Genomic DNA, 18,032 nt, shown 5'->3' on the forward strand with positions numbered 1-18,032 from the left:
TTTACTTGACGTGTTTGTTGTCTTTACCGCCGTAGTACTGTACATTCCACCGTGCAGTGGGTCAATCGCAGATCGTTCCAGGAGAATGGGTCGTCCTCGCTCGCTACTGAAGACCATGCCGAGCCGATGTGGCTGTAGATTTATTAGTTGATTGACAAGGGACAGTTTCCTTCCATATCCAATCTGGTGTGCCCGTGGAATGAAAAGCATAATTTCACTGGCACTTGAGGTTTTCCTCCCACCGTCGGTATAATGCAAAAGATACATTAAATCCACTCCGCACGGGTGCCTTACTTTACATAAACGGTTTCCCGCCATCGAGATTCTATCCGTTTGATGCTTGGTGCCTCTCGCAATGAACGATTACTCATACACGAAGCATGTAATTTTTTCACCATTTTTTTCGCACTACAGACGGCGAGAGCGGCTGAAATGGAATCCTTTCTCGTTGGAATATTGGCAGCTAAATTGCCACTTTACGCCCGGTGCGCGCGTTAACGCCAGGAGTTTTTGGAGGCGTAGTATGGCGAAGCAAGTATTCATAGGCAATGAAGTCGATAGAGAAGGTGATGGAAGTGTGTACCCTCTGGCCACTGAATGGATGATTGATTTTGAGGCGAGCAAGCTGTTTATAGTGATTTTGCAAAATTTAGTTCCAGTCATTGAATTGTAGGGTAATTAGCAGTTTCAAACACAAGATGAGCAAAATAATTCATCAAGTATTTAGAATGAAATTACTATTAAATTTTCACATGTTTTAAATGCGGTCTTGGAATGAAATTACTTGGTTGGTCAACTTGGTTCGAAAAACATAAAAACAATGATTACACCATGCACTACCTACCCTTAGGCTCCCACATAAATAACAAACTCCAGGCAGCATAAAACACTCCCCGTTAAACTAATAAACAAGGCTCAACACACACTTCCAGCTGCCGGTGGCAAAAAGGAAACAGTAAATTTGGTCCGCCACTCTTTACGATCGTCACCACGGAATCATGACGGTTGCGTCAGCATTTTGAGAGGTACGGTGGTGGTGCGGCCCCGAACCGGTGGAAAGCGGTGAGACCGAATGTTTAATGCATGCAGACGCGCCTGATGTGATTTAGGACCAATTAACGAATTCCGCTCGACACCACTAGTAGACAAGCAAAAGGGTGTAATGAACAACCGAACCGATCTGGAACCGAGGCACTCGAGAAGGCTAACTTTTTTTGGAAGTTGCATTAGTAGAGATGACTGTCAAAAACGCAAAGAAAAGAAAAACGCACATTCACATCAGATACAACTGCATTGGCGAGCGAACTTTTCGTTAATAAAATTTCATGGTTCGCTGGGTCGATCTGTTGATTTTTATGATCGATATTTTGCTGTGATAAAAACTGTTCGTTCGCGCTATACGTTAAACCATGCGTCGTCGCCATTCATTCAGTGTCTGGGTAATTCGATAATCGACAAAGTGTTGGCTTTATAGCAACAATCATTTCCTCACCACATCCGGAGCAGTTGCTCAAGTTTCTTAAGCGCCACCATTTGTATCGATGAAGCCGATAAAGATTTTTGGAGATGCGGTGTCGCACATGCATTTCTTAATATTCGATTTCCTTTCGGCAGAGTGAAGATATCTACCGGATGTGGCAAGGTAAAGTGGAGATGTGAGTAACAAGTAAAGTAGCTTACTTGTTTGATTGAGACATATCAGCTCTCTAGCTTTACTTCACATGGCCTGTTCCTTGTTTAGTCTATTATTCATTTACATGGTTCATCACAGTATAGTTCATTCGTTGGGTTATCGTTGTAAGGTTGTCAAAGGTTCCATATGTTGCTATAATTTTCAAAGTTTTTTTAAACATAATTCTTCACATTAAACGACTGAAATGATAGTTCATCCATCAGGTAACGAAAATGTTTTTTTAAACACCTCCCCGTGCCTCTCATAAATTTTGAAGAATAAATATATCAAAAGAAAGTGTTTACTTCCCACCTACTTCAAATCCGGTCCGCTCAACGAATTAAGCAATTTATGTTCTTGAATTTGCCATTTTTAATTCAAACTCTCAAACCCTCTCCCAACACCAGCAGCAAAGCCACCGGCCAAACGGGTGTTAATAGAAAGCGGAAATCCTACGCGACAGTTTTGCTGCCGATCAATTGCGCAACGGTGCAGCCTCGTGCAGCCGGCTCTGTCGCACGCAACATTATGACTACGCATGTTGCCCCAGGGGGGATCCCATCCCCCTTGATCGAGGCTAATCAACGCAAAAGAGCTACGTTAGCTAGCGCCCTGTTAGCAGCGACAGTTTTCTTCGCCTTTTACCTTCCAGAGGCCCATTACGAGATGGGATCGGATGTACTTGACAGCTGGCGGGCAAAGGATACCAGCAGAATGTGTATGCGAATCAGACTGACGCGGGATGGCGCTGCTGCTAAATGATGTAAAGCGTCGGAACTGCACCACTAAAAGTGTAAATCCGTCTTCCTACGTGTGGCATTGTGGTACCAACCTCTACGTATGTCTCTGATGTGAGGCACCTCAACGGAGCGATAACCAGAAATAGGGTACCATTTTCTGCAACGCAGCAGTTCAAGAAACTTTTACAGCACCATTACATAAATTGCATTCCAAAACGATGCTACTGCAGCTACATATGTGTCGTCGGGTCGTGATTAGATAAACCATCTGCAGCAATCCAAACAATCCAAACAAACAATTGCAAATCACACAATAAGTTGTTTCCATCTGACAATTTTAATCTTTATCCCCCGTTTTCCCATATATACTTTCCGCTTCTCGTTAGATATGCTACGTTGACGCTATTCGGCAAGACCGTCTAAAAAGCGTGCCGTTTTTCAGCCCATCCAACAGTCAACCGCTTGACGCAATTCGCCTATCTTATTTCGCAAAATAAAATTAGTGACAAACTCTTGGCACGACATCTTTCATCGCTCGGTTGCACTAGGCATCTGGCACAGTTTCATTTCCAACATTCATTTGTGACGTCTTTTCGGTAAAAAGACAAAAGCGACAGACCAAATATTTAATCTACCGCATCGGCATTGTTCTTTGCGGCACGCAACATAATCAGTTTTCGTTATTTTTCGGGGTTGGATGTTTTTTGAAGGGGGGTTTGATAATGTAATAATCCATTGCTAGTCTTTCCATTAAACAACTTTTTTATAGTGGGGCACTGTGTACCACGCCAAGGTTACGCGTGCCGTCAAAGCAAAGTTACACGATATCGTAAACTGCAAGAGGTTGAGTCTTGAAAGTTGATTTCAATGTTATGGAAAAGAAAAACAGTACAAGGAAAGAATAAAGATAGCTCTGGTTATTTGAAAAGGGGAAAAACAAAAATCAAAACAGCGATAAATAAGTCAAATTAATTACCATGTACCACCAAAATGTTCTTTATATTAAATTTATTTACTTTTAAACAAAACCTCTATTTAAAATGATCAACCTAAACTACTCAATCTGCCACATATTGTCCATTTTCATGAACCACCATAATCCTTACATAATTCTTAGCAAACGGTTCCTTCTAGGAACGACACAATTGATCCCCTTTCGAGCACACTTTGCTCGAAAATCGTTCACCTTACCGTGGTAATTCCATGTAACCCAGCATCGTTGATTTATGATCGTGCCCTACTGCCCCGTAGTGGGAGGTCTCCCTTCAAAGCGTCCCGACCCGGCAAACTTCACATCGGCTTAGCTTCCCGGTTAAACGAAAGCCATACCATGAAACCGCATGTCTTTTAGCAACCATACCTCTCAAATTAGTTGACCAAACAAACGCAAAGTCCCATCCAGAAGGCTTCCCACTGTGGTCTGTCGATCGGCGGCACAACCGTTGAAATGGGATCGCTCTTCTTAAAAATGTACCGAACTGTGCGGGTGTATGTACATATGTGTGTGTGTGTGTGTGTATGGGTGAAGGGGAACGTATGTAAAACGATGTTCAACATTATGCACTTTTAATGAATAATTGACAGTGACAAGTGCTTGCACGTGCAGCTAGCTCACCAGCAGCAGCAGCAGCAGCAGCAGCAGCAACAGTGTTATGCAAGGAACATTAATGGTTGGTTTGCTTTAAGAGATGTTACTCATTGAAACGATACGAATTCGGCGTATTTTGGTGGCTTGTTTAGAGACAAAATATACAGCTGAAAGGAGCAGATTATCTAGCAAAATCAACGATCTTGCGATCATACGTTGCTTTTGTTCGCAAATTTTCTCAGCATCTCAATTCCCTTTAAACATTCAGCGGTCGAAGGCATGAAAGTGAAAAGATTTGGCAACAAAGCTAATTATAACTAAAACACTTCATCAGACAACAAATTTGCTTTATGAAATCAAACCTAACTCACCGAAAACCCCACAGCTAAGGCAAACAGGTAAGTAGCTCGAGAAAAGTGAAAAGTGGCACCCGAAGCCAAACCGGGAAGTGATTCCAACAACCGGTACCGATACCGTTACCCAATTCCTCTTGGACCCGGGTAGCCTATACCCATTTGCATGACAATATCATGTCCGAATGCTTCACCGCCATCCTCCAGGAAGCGGGCCAACGGTTGCAATCGCACCTCGGTTGCAATTCCCCAAAAGATACGATTGTGCGTCATCATTAAAGTACAATCCCTATCACCATCCGCTGTGCCGCCAGCCGTTGTTCGCAACGCGGCACAGGGGTTTGTGGAGCCGTTTAAAAACGTGTAATCCGCCACATTTCGATAATCAGCCCATGTCCGAAGGCGGGACTGCCGCCATGCACTGCATGCGATTAAACAGTTCCTCGTCTAACCGAGCGCTTAAGTCTTTTGATCCGATTAGCGAATGTAATCAGGCTGGCTAATCGGTTGCTTTACAATGCACTGCAAGGGCCGTATGGTAGACGTTGGGTTTGTGGTGGCAGGAACATTGCAGGAAGAAAAGCGCCATTTTCTTCACGTGTATATTAAAACGGCTAACGACAGCGTCTGATTAGAAGTGGTTTATTTTACCATTTGCGGGTGTTTGTCTTAAGCGTGAGATGGAATAGGGTGGGCAGTAGTGTTTACAAGCTTGGCGGAAAACGCAGGTTATGCAAGTTTGTTACAAGAAGAAAATCCTGTAGGAAATGAGACTAATAAATATGATTCGATGTCAAATTGATCTTAAATAATTAATAGGAAACGCTGTTAATAACTGACTCAAACAATATTTTATATAAGGTCGTGGGGCATACATGATTACTAATACCTTCATGCTGAAGGGTTGTATTCATTATTCAATAATAAATCAACCACTACTGAGCTTCATCCAAAGTATTGGAGGGTGTTGATAAGTAATCTAAAGATAAGAGTAATTAATTTGTTGGGGAACATTTTAATTTCTTCACAGTTACGTTTAACGATTAACGCAGCTAGCTTAACACGTAAGCTGGGATTGTGTCGTAATATAACCTTTTTTTCCTACACACATTACCAAATGAAAGGGAATTTTGCTCCCGTTCAGTCAACGTAGCGAAGATATAATTGAGTTCAGGTTTTGAGGAAATTTTCAACTACTTTTGCTGCTGCTGCTGTCACGCAACCACCCACATCGAACCAATGCAACACTCGCACGGATCACATGCATGGCCAGGACTAATTAGTAGCCTCGTAAACTGTGCGCACTTTTCGGCCCGGGACGTTGCCATCAATGCCACAATGACGAGTGCACGCATGCACAACGAATCGTGCCCGGTAACCGATCCGATCCGTCGCATTGGATGCCCGGCGTGCATTTCGGATGCATTACAATCGATGCCGGCCCTGTGCGATCACCGGCTGTACGATTATGTGGATCACCGCGAGTGCACCGTGGCACATAATCGTTTCACGTCCACGGCGTCTCATCGGCATGGTGGCTTTAATGGTTCAAATTTTAGTGTCGTGTCGTTGCAGAAGCATTCCCAGTACAGTCGTCGATCGTTTGGAGGAGGAGGTTTGAGCAGCGGGAAGATCTAAAGCATAAATGTCGTGTCATTTGACGTGCCCAGTGCAGCATCATGCAATTAACGGTACGGTACGGCATGAGCAAGGAGAATTAGGTGAAAAAAAAAACAATCCAAAACTGGATGTGAAACCAAGAAAATATTAATCTATTCAAAGGAATAACGATTTTTTACAATACACAATTTAATTACAATATTTTCAATCATTTCTAAAAATCGCAATAAATAAATAGAAGTTCTAATCTATAATTAAAAACCTGACAATAAACATTAAAATAACTAGACAAAAACAATAAAATACATCAAGCAAGCGTAAAAAATATTTAAAATATTCTACTCTCACCCTGAAACCGTTTTATGCAACACTGAACCCGTGCTTCAACACCTGATGTTTCATGTTTTGTTTCCTCTTGAAATTGGTCACTCGCATACTAAATGTGCTTCCCACGATCCAATGCTTCAGAAGCAAAACTCTTCCGCATGAAAAACGTGCCAACTTGCGGCAATAACTTTTACTTTTCATCGTGCCAAGTGAACTTCATTCTATTTTCATCTGAATAATTACTTTCTATATTTAACTTGCATTTTAAGAAGGCTTTTGTGTGCCTTGTGGTATGGTCTTCAGCTGACTAAAACAAGCTGTTGCGCAATTATTTCGCAATCTTCTTTGTTCGTACAAAGGATGCTCTAAGAACGATTTGTTTACAATGAGTATCACGTACAGTGAGTGTTTCAGCTGTGATCAACCTATTCAAGGCTGAGAACAGTTTCTAGGTCGGGGATCACATACTACTGATCTGGTAAATTTAAATTTCGCTTTCCGGTTTTCGATGGCTTACATCAACAAGTGGCAATTGGCAGCGCATTCCACTGGCCAAGCATCCAACGCTTTTGCACTGCTTTTGAAACCCCTAATTCTCATCCAAATTTGTAATCTCATCCATGCATGCATGGAAGCAGCCAAATCCAAAATCAAAACACTCACCCCATGCCAAACTGCACCCCGTGTTAGAGATCGGAAAGCAAAAGGTTGAAAGCAGCGTGCAATTGATATTCCTCCGATGATGCAACTTCCATCACTCTCGCTCGGAAGCCAATCCGATCCGAGTTAATGGTGTGAAGGAAGCGTGTGCCGAGAGCGAGTGAAGCAGAAGAAAGTGCAACCCCGAAAGTGGGTCCAAGCTGCACGTTTCAACGCTGTGGCCGAGAAGAAGTCATTAGACAGGCAAGGTGCATAACGCTCGAGCTTTACTGCAACGTGCATCCAACTCGTTCCAATTGGTGGTCTTGGTGGACTTTGTTGTACAGGTATGCTACTCTCCTATGCTGCGCTCCTGGAGCTTTATTTTTATTTTCAAATGAAGACATGATTTGTGGGACATCGATCAACTGGTTCCTGATCAAGCGATTAGCCGATCATACGAGCTATGCATTCCGTTGCGGGAAAAGGAGTGCAAGAGCTAGATATACTAGATGGAAAATTCACTACAACACGCACTGTGCAGGATTTATTGCTTTTCTCATTTACATAACGTTCCATGTGCGCTTAGCAAACGATAAGAGAAAATAGGAAGTAAGCTGCAGCAGTTTGGTGTGGTACATACTTATGCGTATCGCAAAGGTCGAGCTTGATGTAGTGCAAACTGAAATACGAGCATAAGATGGAAAAGAAATTCGGCACCAGATCAATGCTTTGCATCACTGAAGATAAAGTTTTTGTGTGTTTTATTAATTTAATCCTGTAAAACAGTTATCCTCTATTTATTTACTTTTCTTAAAATGATTATTGAGTATGACGGCTCGTCGCCGTATTGTCAACACCATGTATGACTGGAACAATGAACGTTAATAATATGGCATTTCTTCCTAATTCTTTGCTTTCGGATCCTGATTTTTTTTTAATTTCCTTGAAATCCTGAAAGTGGACTATCTCATCTTGTTCAATGACAAATTTTAGATGTTAAATTTCTGACTTATTCAAACGATCTGGTGTTACAAGACTATATCGGGTTTTTTTAAGAAAACACTTCAAATCACGCAAGCCAAAAATGTTTGGAAAAAAAGCTTATTCATCAAAACAAACAGTAAGTGAAGGCCTTACGATCAATTCAAAACAATTTACCCGACCCAAACACCCCGTTCGTTAGTGACTCAACCAGTACGAGATCACATTTACTCAGCTGAACAAGTGTGTATGGAAGAACTTCTTTAACCATATGTTTGATAAACGGTCGCTGTTATCAATGGTGTCTAGCGCTGCGAGCGAGTGAGTTAGTTCTGTTCGCGAATTCGTCTACTCAAGACGTCTTGCATGATGTGCGGTAGAATTTACAGCTGATTGAAAAAGATTAGAACGCGTGAACTTTTCAGTGCCTTATTTGAAATCGACATTCTTAGTCTTAAAGTAGGGATAATTTAAACAACTCATCACATTACTGATAATACTTTTCTACGTTTTTGAAATGTTGATCTCGCTAATGATCGTTGCAAGTGTATGGAGTGTAAAGGGGTTTAATTTATCACCAGCCGCAAATTATGTATTCAATCATCCAACACTCAAAACATTCATACGGCCAACACGGAGCTCCTATTTTGGATTCTCCGTCAACCTTCGAACTAGCGGGTGAGTCTCTTTAGCATCTGGCAAATTGAACGAAAATGAGTAACACTTTCTTCCTGGAGCAACTACGTTCTTCCCCACTTGAGTGCGTGTTACGACAAAATCGCTCGTATCGTTCGACCGGTCGTTGCGCCCTTCCATGGGAGACGTAGCGATAAATTAAGCGTCGCCTTGACAGCTCCGCTATGACACGCAGCTTTGCACAAGATGGGTAACTATCTTTAGAACAATGAACAGATGGGTGGAGCAACGTTCAGGAAGCATCACACATAGTTTGCCAAACGTTCCCGGTTCGTAAGAAATCGTGATTATCTTAGACCTTCCAGTGATGATCTTGATTCGGATAAAACTTGATTCTTTTTTGTAAGCTTGCACCGTCATTAACAACAACAGTTTTCGTCGTTTACTTCCGGTTCGAAAAATTATCAACAATTCCAAAGGGATTTTTTTCTATTAGTTGATTAAACAAATCGATTTGCTTGACTTAAATCTTCTGCTGCTAGCTAACTTCATTTATTTTATTCATAGCTCATTTTTAATGAGTATATTTCCTCTATTTATTTAATTGATCAATAAATTTCAAATACGTATCATCCATTATAGTGTCATCGTCGGAGCACCGCGAGCACAGTCCGATTTAGAATATCAGCGAAACGTCAACGAAACAGGTGCCATTTATAAGTGCAGCTTTGTAAACCCTTCGAGCTGCACTCCATTCCGTCTCGATCGGCAGGGCAACACCGACTATGAAGATTGGTACAATCACCATTCCGAGATACGATCGGAGTTAAAAGAACACCAGATGCTCGGAGCGACAGTGGATGGACTGGGTACTGAGAACGGATGGTTTATCGCTTGTGCCCCACATCTTAAAGGCGCATTAGAGGTTGTGTATCTTCTGAATGGTATCTGCTACCTAACGGAAGGAGTTGCCGAGATCGATGAGCCAACAAACTTGCATAAAATAAAGCCACTACGCTTGAAAGGTAGCTACAGATGGAGGATGATTAACAAGAGTGGATAATGGTAATAATTATTCTATATTTAGCAAAACAACAAAATAGAGACAAAATCTACAACTACATGTTCGGTGAGCAAGGCTTCAGCCTACACGTGACTGACGATGGAGATGAGCTTCTCATAGGTGCACCCGGTGTGATGTTTTGGCGAGGCACTGTTCTACGCTACCGTCAGCGCTCTGGACTGTACCTGAAGGGTCTTAGGAATGTGTACTTGGAGTATAACTATAATCGAAGCTTAACACACGAGAGCGTTGTGCCGGATCCGAAGTACACTAATATTCCGGCAAACTCTTACTTCGGATATGCGGTAAGCTCCGGACGTTTTTTAGGCACACAAAAAGTTCTGTACGTGGCAAGCGCTCCTCAGGCACGGAACCAGCACGGTGAAGTGATCATTTTCGATTATGCAGACAATCGAACTGTACAGGAGGCAGTGATTGTTCGCTATCGAACATTCGTTGGGCAGCAATTTGGAGAGTATTTTGGGTATGCTCTGCTGACAGAGGATTTTAATAGTGATGGATTACCGGACCTAGCTATCAGTGCTCCGATGCACAGCCGGGCGATGGAGTATGATAATGGAGCAGTGTATGTAATGCTCAATGTTGGGGAAATGAACTTCGATCTGCAGGTCAAACTGATGACCACGTACGAACTTAGTGGGAGATTCGGTACGAGTTTGGGAAAAATTGGAGACCTAAACAAAGATGGTTACGGAGGTAATTGACTGACTGAATACTGGGGAATCAAAAACGCGTTACGATGAATGAATCAATTTATCTTATTATAGACATTGCGATCGGTGCACCGTTTGAGGAAGATGGAACGGTATACATATTTCTTGGATCTGCAAATGGAGTGCAGTCACGACCAAGTCAGCGATTAGTTCCATCCCTTTCTCAACTGCAAAAACCATCGTACCAGCCACACATGTTCGGGCACTCCCTCTCGCGTGGAGTCGACATTGATGGTAATGGGTACGCTGATCTAGCAGTAGGAGCTCCAAACGGAGAGACTGTGTACGTGTTCCGCTCATATCCTGTGGTACGGATCGAGGCAAGGATTAATTCTACCAAGCGAGAACTTCCCGCTCAAGGTGGTGTCTTTCAAATAGCTGTCTGCTGGTCGATAGACTTCCCGGCAGGCGTTCCGTTTCCCATTGCCCTGCAATACACACTGGACGTGGACAGCCAGATGGGACGTGCGTCGATCAGTAATCGAAGAAATCCCAATACAGACTACGAGCCAATAACCATAGGAAACGGTACCATGTGTATAGAGTACAATATCGTAGTTAAAGCATCACCAATCACACTCTACAAACCGATGATAATTGAAATTGAATTTGGATTAGCTCCAACTGCTACACCTCCCAAAAACGGGAGCCGTTTTTGTGAGCACTGTGCGATTCTAGATCCACTGGATTCTACTCGCGTCCAGGAACGTATTCCGTTTAAGACCGGCTGCCGGAAGGAACTTTGTGTGACGGACCTTAAACTTACAAACCTCCGTTGGGTAGATGTACCGATGCTGTACATTGTTGGTAGCACGAAAACAGTGACCCTAGAAGTGGACATTGAAAATGCTGGCGAAAACGCCTATCTTCCGCAACTGAACATTACTACGTCTTCATTGCTTCGATTGGGTTCTGCTTCGAATCCTTCACCAGAGTGCCAGCAATCAGAGCCAGTTCGTGATCAGATCAGCTTCCTTTGCAGTTTAAACAATGGTCTTCCATTGAAACCTTTAACAAGGATAAGGTATTTTCTCACACTTGATGTGACACGTGTACAGGCATATGTTGGTTTTGTGGATGTTCACATGCAAGCTTTAACGACCAGCAAAGAACAATGGCCAAAGGACAATGCAGCCGAAGCAAAGTTGTTTGTGCACGAGTTTAGCCACATAGACATCGTAAGGTAAAGTGAGCTAAAAGTCTCTCCATTATTCCGTTACTAATCCTATCGTCTTTTCTTTTCTTTTAGCAAAACTTCACCACGAGAAGCAAGTCTCGATACAAACACAAAGTTCCTCAACATAACTCAGCTCATCAAATTGCACAACAATGGACCAAGTCCTTTAAACAATACATTATTGCTTGTGGACGTCCCAATTAGCTTTACGCCAACACATTTAGGCGATCAAAAAAGCTGTCCGATAATAAGTCTAGCTGATGTGCAGGTTCGCAGCAGCTTTAATGATACACCGTTGGAAGTGAACTGGTTTCAACCGTCCTCGGAGAAGGGTTTGCTTAAACAAACGTTTGGTTTTTACACGAAGAAGCAGTCCGAACCACTACTTCCTCGAAGAAGGACCGATGAAGTTGACGCGCCCACCAACATCGATTATTCCATGCGTCCGTCTTCAATGGAATACCTAGAGGAAGAGCATCCATCTAGGTACGATCGGGAAGAGAACGCACAAACACGCCACAAACGATCCAACCTATGGCTGCATCCCCTCCAACATAATTTGAGTTCCATTCAACTGGAAGAATTACCACCTCTAAGGACAGTTTACTTTAACTGTGCACAAAACACTTCCAACGTCGATTGTTTGCAACTGCAAGTACGGTTGCCTCCCTTCCCAGCGATCAACAAACCCATCTTTCTGGAGTTGCAGTACAAACTGAACCTTAAAGAACTCGAGGCATGTCTGCAGAAACAGGAAGATATTTTTGTGGTGCAGCTGCTCAGTGATCTACAGAAGCCTTTGGATGAGGCTAGGGAGACGTTCCGCATTGCACGTAACACACCGTACACGGTCATCTATCGGGATGTGAGCGTCAGTACACCGATATGGATCTATGTGACATCTTCGTTCGGTGGGCTTTTACTGTTGGCCGTCATAACCTTCACGATGCATCGGATGGGATTCTTCGAGCGTCACATGAAGCGTGAGATGCAGCGAATGAACCGAGAGGTGAGTATTGTAAATTCAATGTCTTTTGCAACTTATTATTATTAATTCAATATTTTACTTCTTACTATTTGCATTATTTATGCAGAGCGATACCTCAAACTGTCTTGCTGATCAACAATGTACGGAAGAAGAAATCACTGAAATATAAGATCAAACTGTGCTTAATGACCTTAAGTAAACCAAATTACAATAAAAGATCCCATGACAACGAGCTCATAATTTTCATTCAACTGAATTTATTCAAAAACATTCCTATACTTTCATCCCAATTGCCGTCCATTCAATTTGAAACATTTCTTGTTACTTGTTTGAATCACTAAAACTTAAAGTAAACATTTTGACGGTTCTTACTGCAGCCACTTTACCGACCTTCTACCGGAAAAGGGAATCTGAAGGCTGAAACAACGCAACAATGCACAATGGCTGTAATAAAAAAGCAAACCCCACACTCAAAATTTCTTTATAACACCATTACACTTTCTCGCTTCCCACGCCACGAAACGTGTTTGCATTGTAAATGTTTTCACTCCTCATCAGTACAACCCATTTATTGTGTTAACGACCTCTTTTTCTGATTTTCTGCTGCTTCGATTGATTTTCTGTTACAATTTAATAATAGTCATATTTTATGCATTTTCAACAAACCCTAACACCTCGTCTTGTCTTACATTCCAGCACGATGTATTTCATTTATTCAAACATTATTTTCAACGGCATTATTGTTTCAACACTCCGTTATCTCACTGACAATTGGCGCATTGCCAGCCTCTCAACTCTTTCTGTCTTTGCCCGATCTCTGTTATATTGATTCAATTCAATAATATTGTCATATTTTAGTACAACACATGTGAAGGGGTTGTGGAATCATTCGTCGCGTTTAATCGAAACAGGATCCATTTAGTTTTCAATTTTGAAGCTCGTACGATTTCGTCAGCTTTCCAATTTCGAGCATCACGTGTGAATTGCATTACAGGCTATACGATTCGTGTGTGTATATCAGCTGACCTCAACTAAGTGTTAATATGGTTCATTGTAAGCACATAATTGTTCGAGAATGTAAATTATTACTGCAAGTAAGCAAGATACTTTCTAACCTAAATATGCAACAAATCCTAAATACATATGTAACAAGCGTAAAACTAACTTAAACGCTTGCTCTTAAACTGTATGTGTACAATTTGTAAAAGCGATTGCCAACGTTGGATTGTAAAACATAGCTCACCAACAACTGTAATAGGACAGGTTCTTCTTATGCAACTTCAACTGTGAGCACCAATAATAGTTTGTTTAACTTAAAGTACAACGTTCAACCATCCTTCCTTTAATCATAATGGCTTGTGGCAGTCCCGTGTAGGCGTGTTTCACGTCCTCTATTTAAGTTGATGCACCATTCATTAAACAATACACGCATAAATAACAACGAGCCTTACCGAATACATACCGTCTGCTTCGAAACGCTCTAACTTGTCCCACTAACGTTGGCTTATTGTATGGTCACTCTTTAACCGTACTGCGTTCGATTGGATTGTGAGCTTCGTGGTGAACTTGAGGTTTAAGAGGTGCAGCATTAGGTTAGGTTCCGTTTTGTTGTGTAACTATAGAAAAAATTTAAACTATCAGAGTGTTTCATACATTAGGTTCAGCGCATTTTAGGTTCTTCTTGTTGGATGTACGGCCATGCCGTTCCTATGAAAATAAAATAAAAAGGTTCTTCGTTTCGTTTAAAGTGTTTAACGATCACGACAAATGGGAAAGATGTGATACACGTTTCAGTGGGAATTGCATCAGTTGGAACATTGGTTCAAATGATTGATATGCATCTGCGTTTGCTATTGGGACCTTGAAATGTTGATACACCGATTCCTATCGACAAGTTCTCACGTAGCTTCATTACTTTTACATGAACTTAGTCAGGGAACATCAAGTTTGCCTACGCAGATAGAGAGATATAATGTATATAGACGCTCTTGTATGATTAAGTACCTGTGTACTATACTGTAAGTACATCCTCCTAACATTCATCCAGGGAGCGTACCCCATCACCAGTGGTATCAAGCGTATTTGAATCGTATCATCCCGTACCTTGTTCCGCTTGCATCACAAACTTATCCCCACCTATGCTAACACTTACTCCTGTCGGAGGGTACAACTAAAATCAGCACATAGTTTCATTGAACGGCGGATCGGTATCCTCATCCGTGCTGCTCTTGATGTTCGACGACAACTTCGCTATCTCGTCCTGCACCAAGTTCGTGCTGATGCACGGTATCGGTGCACTCGTATCTCGCTGCGGTCCTTCCTCCGTGCTGGTGGAGCTACTTTCCTTCAAACGGCTCAGTACACTCTTTGGACCGAGCACGCTCAAACTATCGGTAAAACGAGCCGATCGGGGTGGTTTACTCGGAACCACCATCGAACCGGACGGAACTATGGAACTACCGGGAACTACAGCTCGCTCCAAACCTTCCGGAATTGAGCCACTGGCACTACCGTCCTTGCTACCCCTGTCTTTGCTAGCTTTCAACAGTCCCTGTCGCATTTCTACTCCGGCCGAACTGCTACCGAGCGATGAGGTGCGTTTGGTTTGGAAACCGCCACGATCACCGTCTGATGCTGCGACGGCCGCAGCGGCTGCCGCTGCAATCGACGGTGCTGAAACCATTTCGATGACGGTTGAGTTGAGACTCGTTTCGCCATCGATCGACATATCGTTCGTGATCGACGAGTTGTCAATATTGAACGAACTGTTTGTTTCGTTCGAGCTTTGCTTGATGAACCGGTACGGCTGCAGCGAGTACTCGGTGTCGGTGCTGGAATTTTTTTGCAAGCTTTCGCACGATTTCTTGTACAGCCGGCTGGCACCATCGCACACGGTGGGATTAAGGAACGAGGATTGCATGTACTGCGAGTTGCGCGGTGAGTTCTGACTGGATAGAGAGAGTGGTGAGTTTTTCGAATCGCGCAACGAGTTACGGTTCGATGCTGGCTGACGTTCATGCTTCATGGTAAAGTCTTCATGGCCCAGGCTACTGTCCGCCAGTGAGACGATGTTTGACTTCGATGGTGTCACCGGCAGTTCGATAGCCGTTTCGCGACGTAACATTTTGCGTGGTCCGTGATCTTCTGGCTCAGTATCTTCAAAGTACTCATCACTGTCCTCGAGCGAACAGCGTGTTTGGAACAATTTTTCCATCATCATATAATCACTGTCTTCGCACTCCTTCAGATGCTGCTTCTCCATCATGGCAGCAAATTCGGGATTCGTCAGTTCGTTTACGTTCTTCGTGCGATCTTCTGTGAAGAAGAAAAATTGATAATTTAGTACCAGAAACGAGACATTTTTTGCAAAAGGGATCTTAACGAACCTCTTAACGAACTAGTCGGTGATGCTATCATATGACAAACACTTTCTAGTTCATCCGTGATGGAGGTGTATTCCGTGTGTATCTGGAGCAGAAGATGACGCCCCTTTGGAACGGTCCGTTGTACGGCTGTAATCAAACAAATGCAAATGCTTAATTTTGTTTCTGAATGAACACTTTCATTATGTCTCTGAAGGCAACTTACGTTGATCATTACCACTATCCGGCTCCGATTGCGTGATGCTGTGCTGTCGTTTCGAAAAGCCCAACTGATACAGACTGGTCTGCGATTTGTTTATATCAAATCCACCTCCGGACGCACTTTCCGAGTTTCTTCGACCACCGATACCTACGCCGCCACTGCCCGGTTGCACTGCACCACACGGTTGACCTCCGGCAGCTCCATTCGTTGGCACACTTGCGGATGGTCCACACATGGACGAGTTTCGTCGTCGTCCACCCCGCTGCCTTAATCCTTCGTAGTTCGGTTCCATCAAGTCGTCTATCGTTTCATCCCCAACCAACGTTCTATCGTCCGCACCTTCTAACGGTGTCAGCGTGTCCTTGCTTTCGGTACTAGCCGTATCCTGGCGGATGTTCAAAAATGGCGGTGGTGGCGATGGTTTGATCGTTGGCATGTCTACCGGTGAGAGCGCTTTGGGAACGCTAGCGACCGGAAACATTTCCGAATCTTCCGACCGGATCGAAAATTTGCGATCCCGTTCGTGTTGCTGCGACATCTGGAAGGTGTAAAGGATCGATTCAGATGAAAGTAAAATGCCCTGCTCCAGTGACAATTACTATACCATACCTGATCCGGCGACCGTTCTGCCTCACTCTCCTCCAGCACCGTGCGCACCTCCAAATGCTTTCCATCATCAAAAATGTACGCATCGGGCCGTACCTCCGTCAAGGAACGGTTAAACTTCTTCCGTTGCGTCGTTGGCGGTGGCAAGATGTAGCTATCACTCTCCGAGATCGTGCGTGTCCGATGATCCATTATCATCCCCGCCGCCATAGCACCCGGCGGTGGTACCGTTCCACTCACATTACCCGTCGAACCTTGCGTATCGTTCATCAGTGTGTGGGCCGACATGAACCGATGTATCACATCGAGATGGTTCAGAATCTGTTCCGCCGACTCTTCTACCTTACGCAAGCGAAACTCAATGTTCTGCACGGCTGCACTCTGGATGTTTTCCTTCTGATTGATATCCTCTATCTTCTGCGCCATATGGTCCACCCGTTCGTCCGTATTTTTTATCCGCTCCTCCGTCGACTGTTGCAGCAGTATTTCCTGCTCGCGGAAGTAACCCTCCACGCACTCCTCCTCGAAATCGTACAACCGTTCCATGTCTTCCTTTTCGAGAAACAGCTTCAACCCATTGTCGCGCGATTCCTGCAACCCTTTCGCTTTGCGTATCGCGTACCGTAGCAGCGAATAGCAATGGCACAGCGCAATCAGCGGTGGTGGTAGGACCGGTTTCTGCTGGTACTCCATCACCACCGTAAAGCGTTGGAACATCCACACCTGATGCGAGACGGCATTCACCTCGATGAAGATGTTGTTAAACACGGCAATCAGCAGATTGATTAGCAGTATGTTCGCTATCAACAGATACATCGACATGGCGATCGGTGTCACCCAGTGGCCTGTAACCGGACAAAAGATGAAACGTTAACTTGGGCGTTGGGATGTTGGACCGTCCATCGAAGGGTTGCTCGATGCTAGTGTGTTGTTTGTTTAGCAGCGCTGCAAAATGCAGGTTTGCACAGTCACGCTTACCCGTCACGCATGGCGGTTGCGATGGGTCTTCACCGCACGGGGGATCAATATCGTCGGCAAACACTTCTCCGTACAACATGAAGTACGGCTGATAGTACACGTCCCGGACCAATCGCCAGCTGGCATCGTTGTTCGGAAATAGGATTGCCTGGCGGCTCACACCGAAGCTCATCAACACTACCAGCAACAGCACCACGAAGTAAATCATGTTCTTCACCATCTTGCCCATCATCGTCACCAGTGGTCCTGTGGAAAGGTAAAGCATAAATGAAACATGTATGCAATCAGAGGGATTTACAACGCTAGCATACACTAACAACGATGCTAAAAGGTTAGGTTATT

The 18,032-nt window shown here is 43.6% G+C and overlaps 2 protein-coding genes across 9 annotated transcripts in view; one reads left to right on the forward strand and one right to left on the reverse strand.

Moving 5' to 3' along the window:
- Positions 1–8,440: 8,440 nt before the first annotated feature.
- On the forward strand, positions 8,441–12,690 carry LOC126561073 (integrin alpha-PS3-like). Its single transcript, XM_050217018.1, has 6 exons — positions 8,441–8,601; positions 9,202–9,584; positions 9,647–10,339; positions 10,411–11,539; positions 11,606–12,542; positions 12,628–12,690. Exons 1-6 carry the CDS (start codon positions 8,441–8,443, stop codon positions 12,688–12,690), a joined length of 3,366 nt encoding a protein of 1,121 aa, XP_050072975.1.
- Positions 12,691–14,649: 1,959 nt separating this feature from the next.
- LOC126561290 (transient receptor potential cation channel trpm) overlaps positions 14,650–18,032 on the reverse strand; it is a 60,735-nt gene continuing 57,352 nt past the window's right edge. For all 8 annotated transcript variants that reach the window (XM_050217327.1, XM_050217325.1, XM_050217323.1 and 5 more), the window contains 5 exons: positions 17,691–17,936; positions 16,716–17,557; positions 16,110–16,644; positions 15,908–16,033; positions 14,650–15,836 (listed from right to left, as the gene is read on the reverse strand). In XM_050217327.1, coding sequence (XP_050073284.1) covers positions 14,698–15,836; positions 15,908–16,033; positions 16,110–16,644; positions 16,716–17,557; positions 17,691–17,936 — 2,888 coding nt within the window. In that variant the 3' untranslated portion in view covers positions 14,650–14,697. The remainder of the gene's footprint in view (positions 15,837–15,907; positions 16,034–16,109; positions 16,645–16,715; positions 17,558–17,690; positions 17,937–18,032) is intronic.

Source organism: Anopheles maculipalpis, chromosome 3RL (genome assembly GCF_943734695.1).
Source record: "Anopheles maculipalpis chromosome 3RL, idAnoMacuDA_375_x, whole genome shotgun sequence".
Classification (NCBI taxonomy): domain Eukaryota; kingdom Metazoa; phylum Arthropoda; class Insecta; order Diptera; family Culicidae; genus Anopheles; species Anopheles maculipalpis.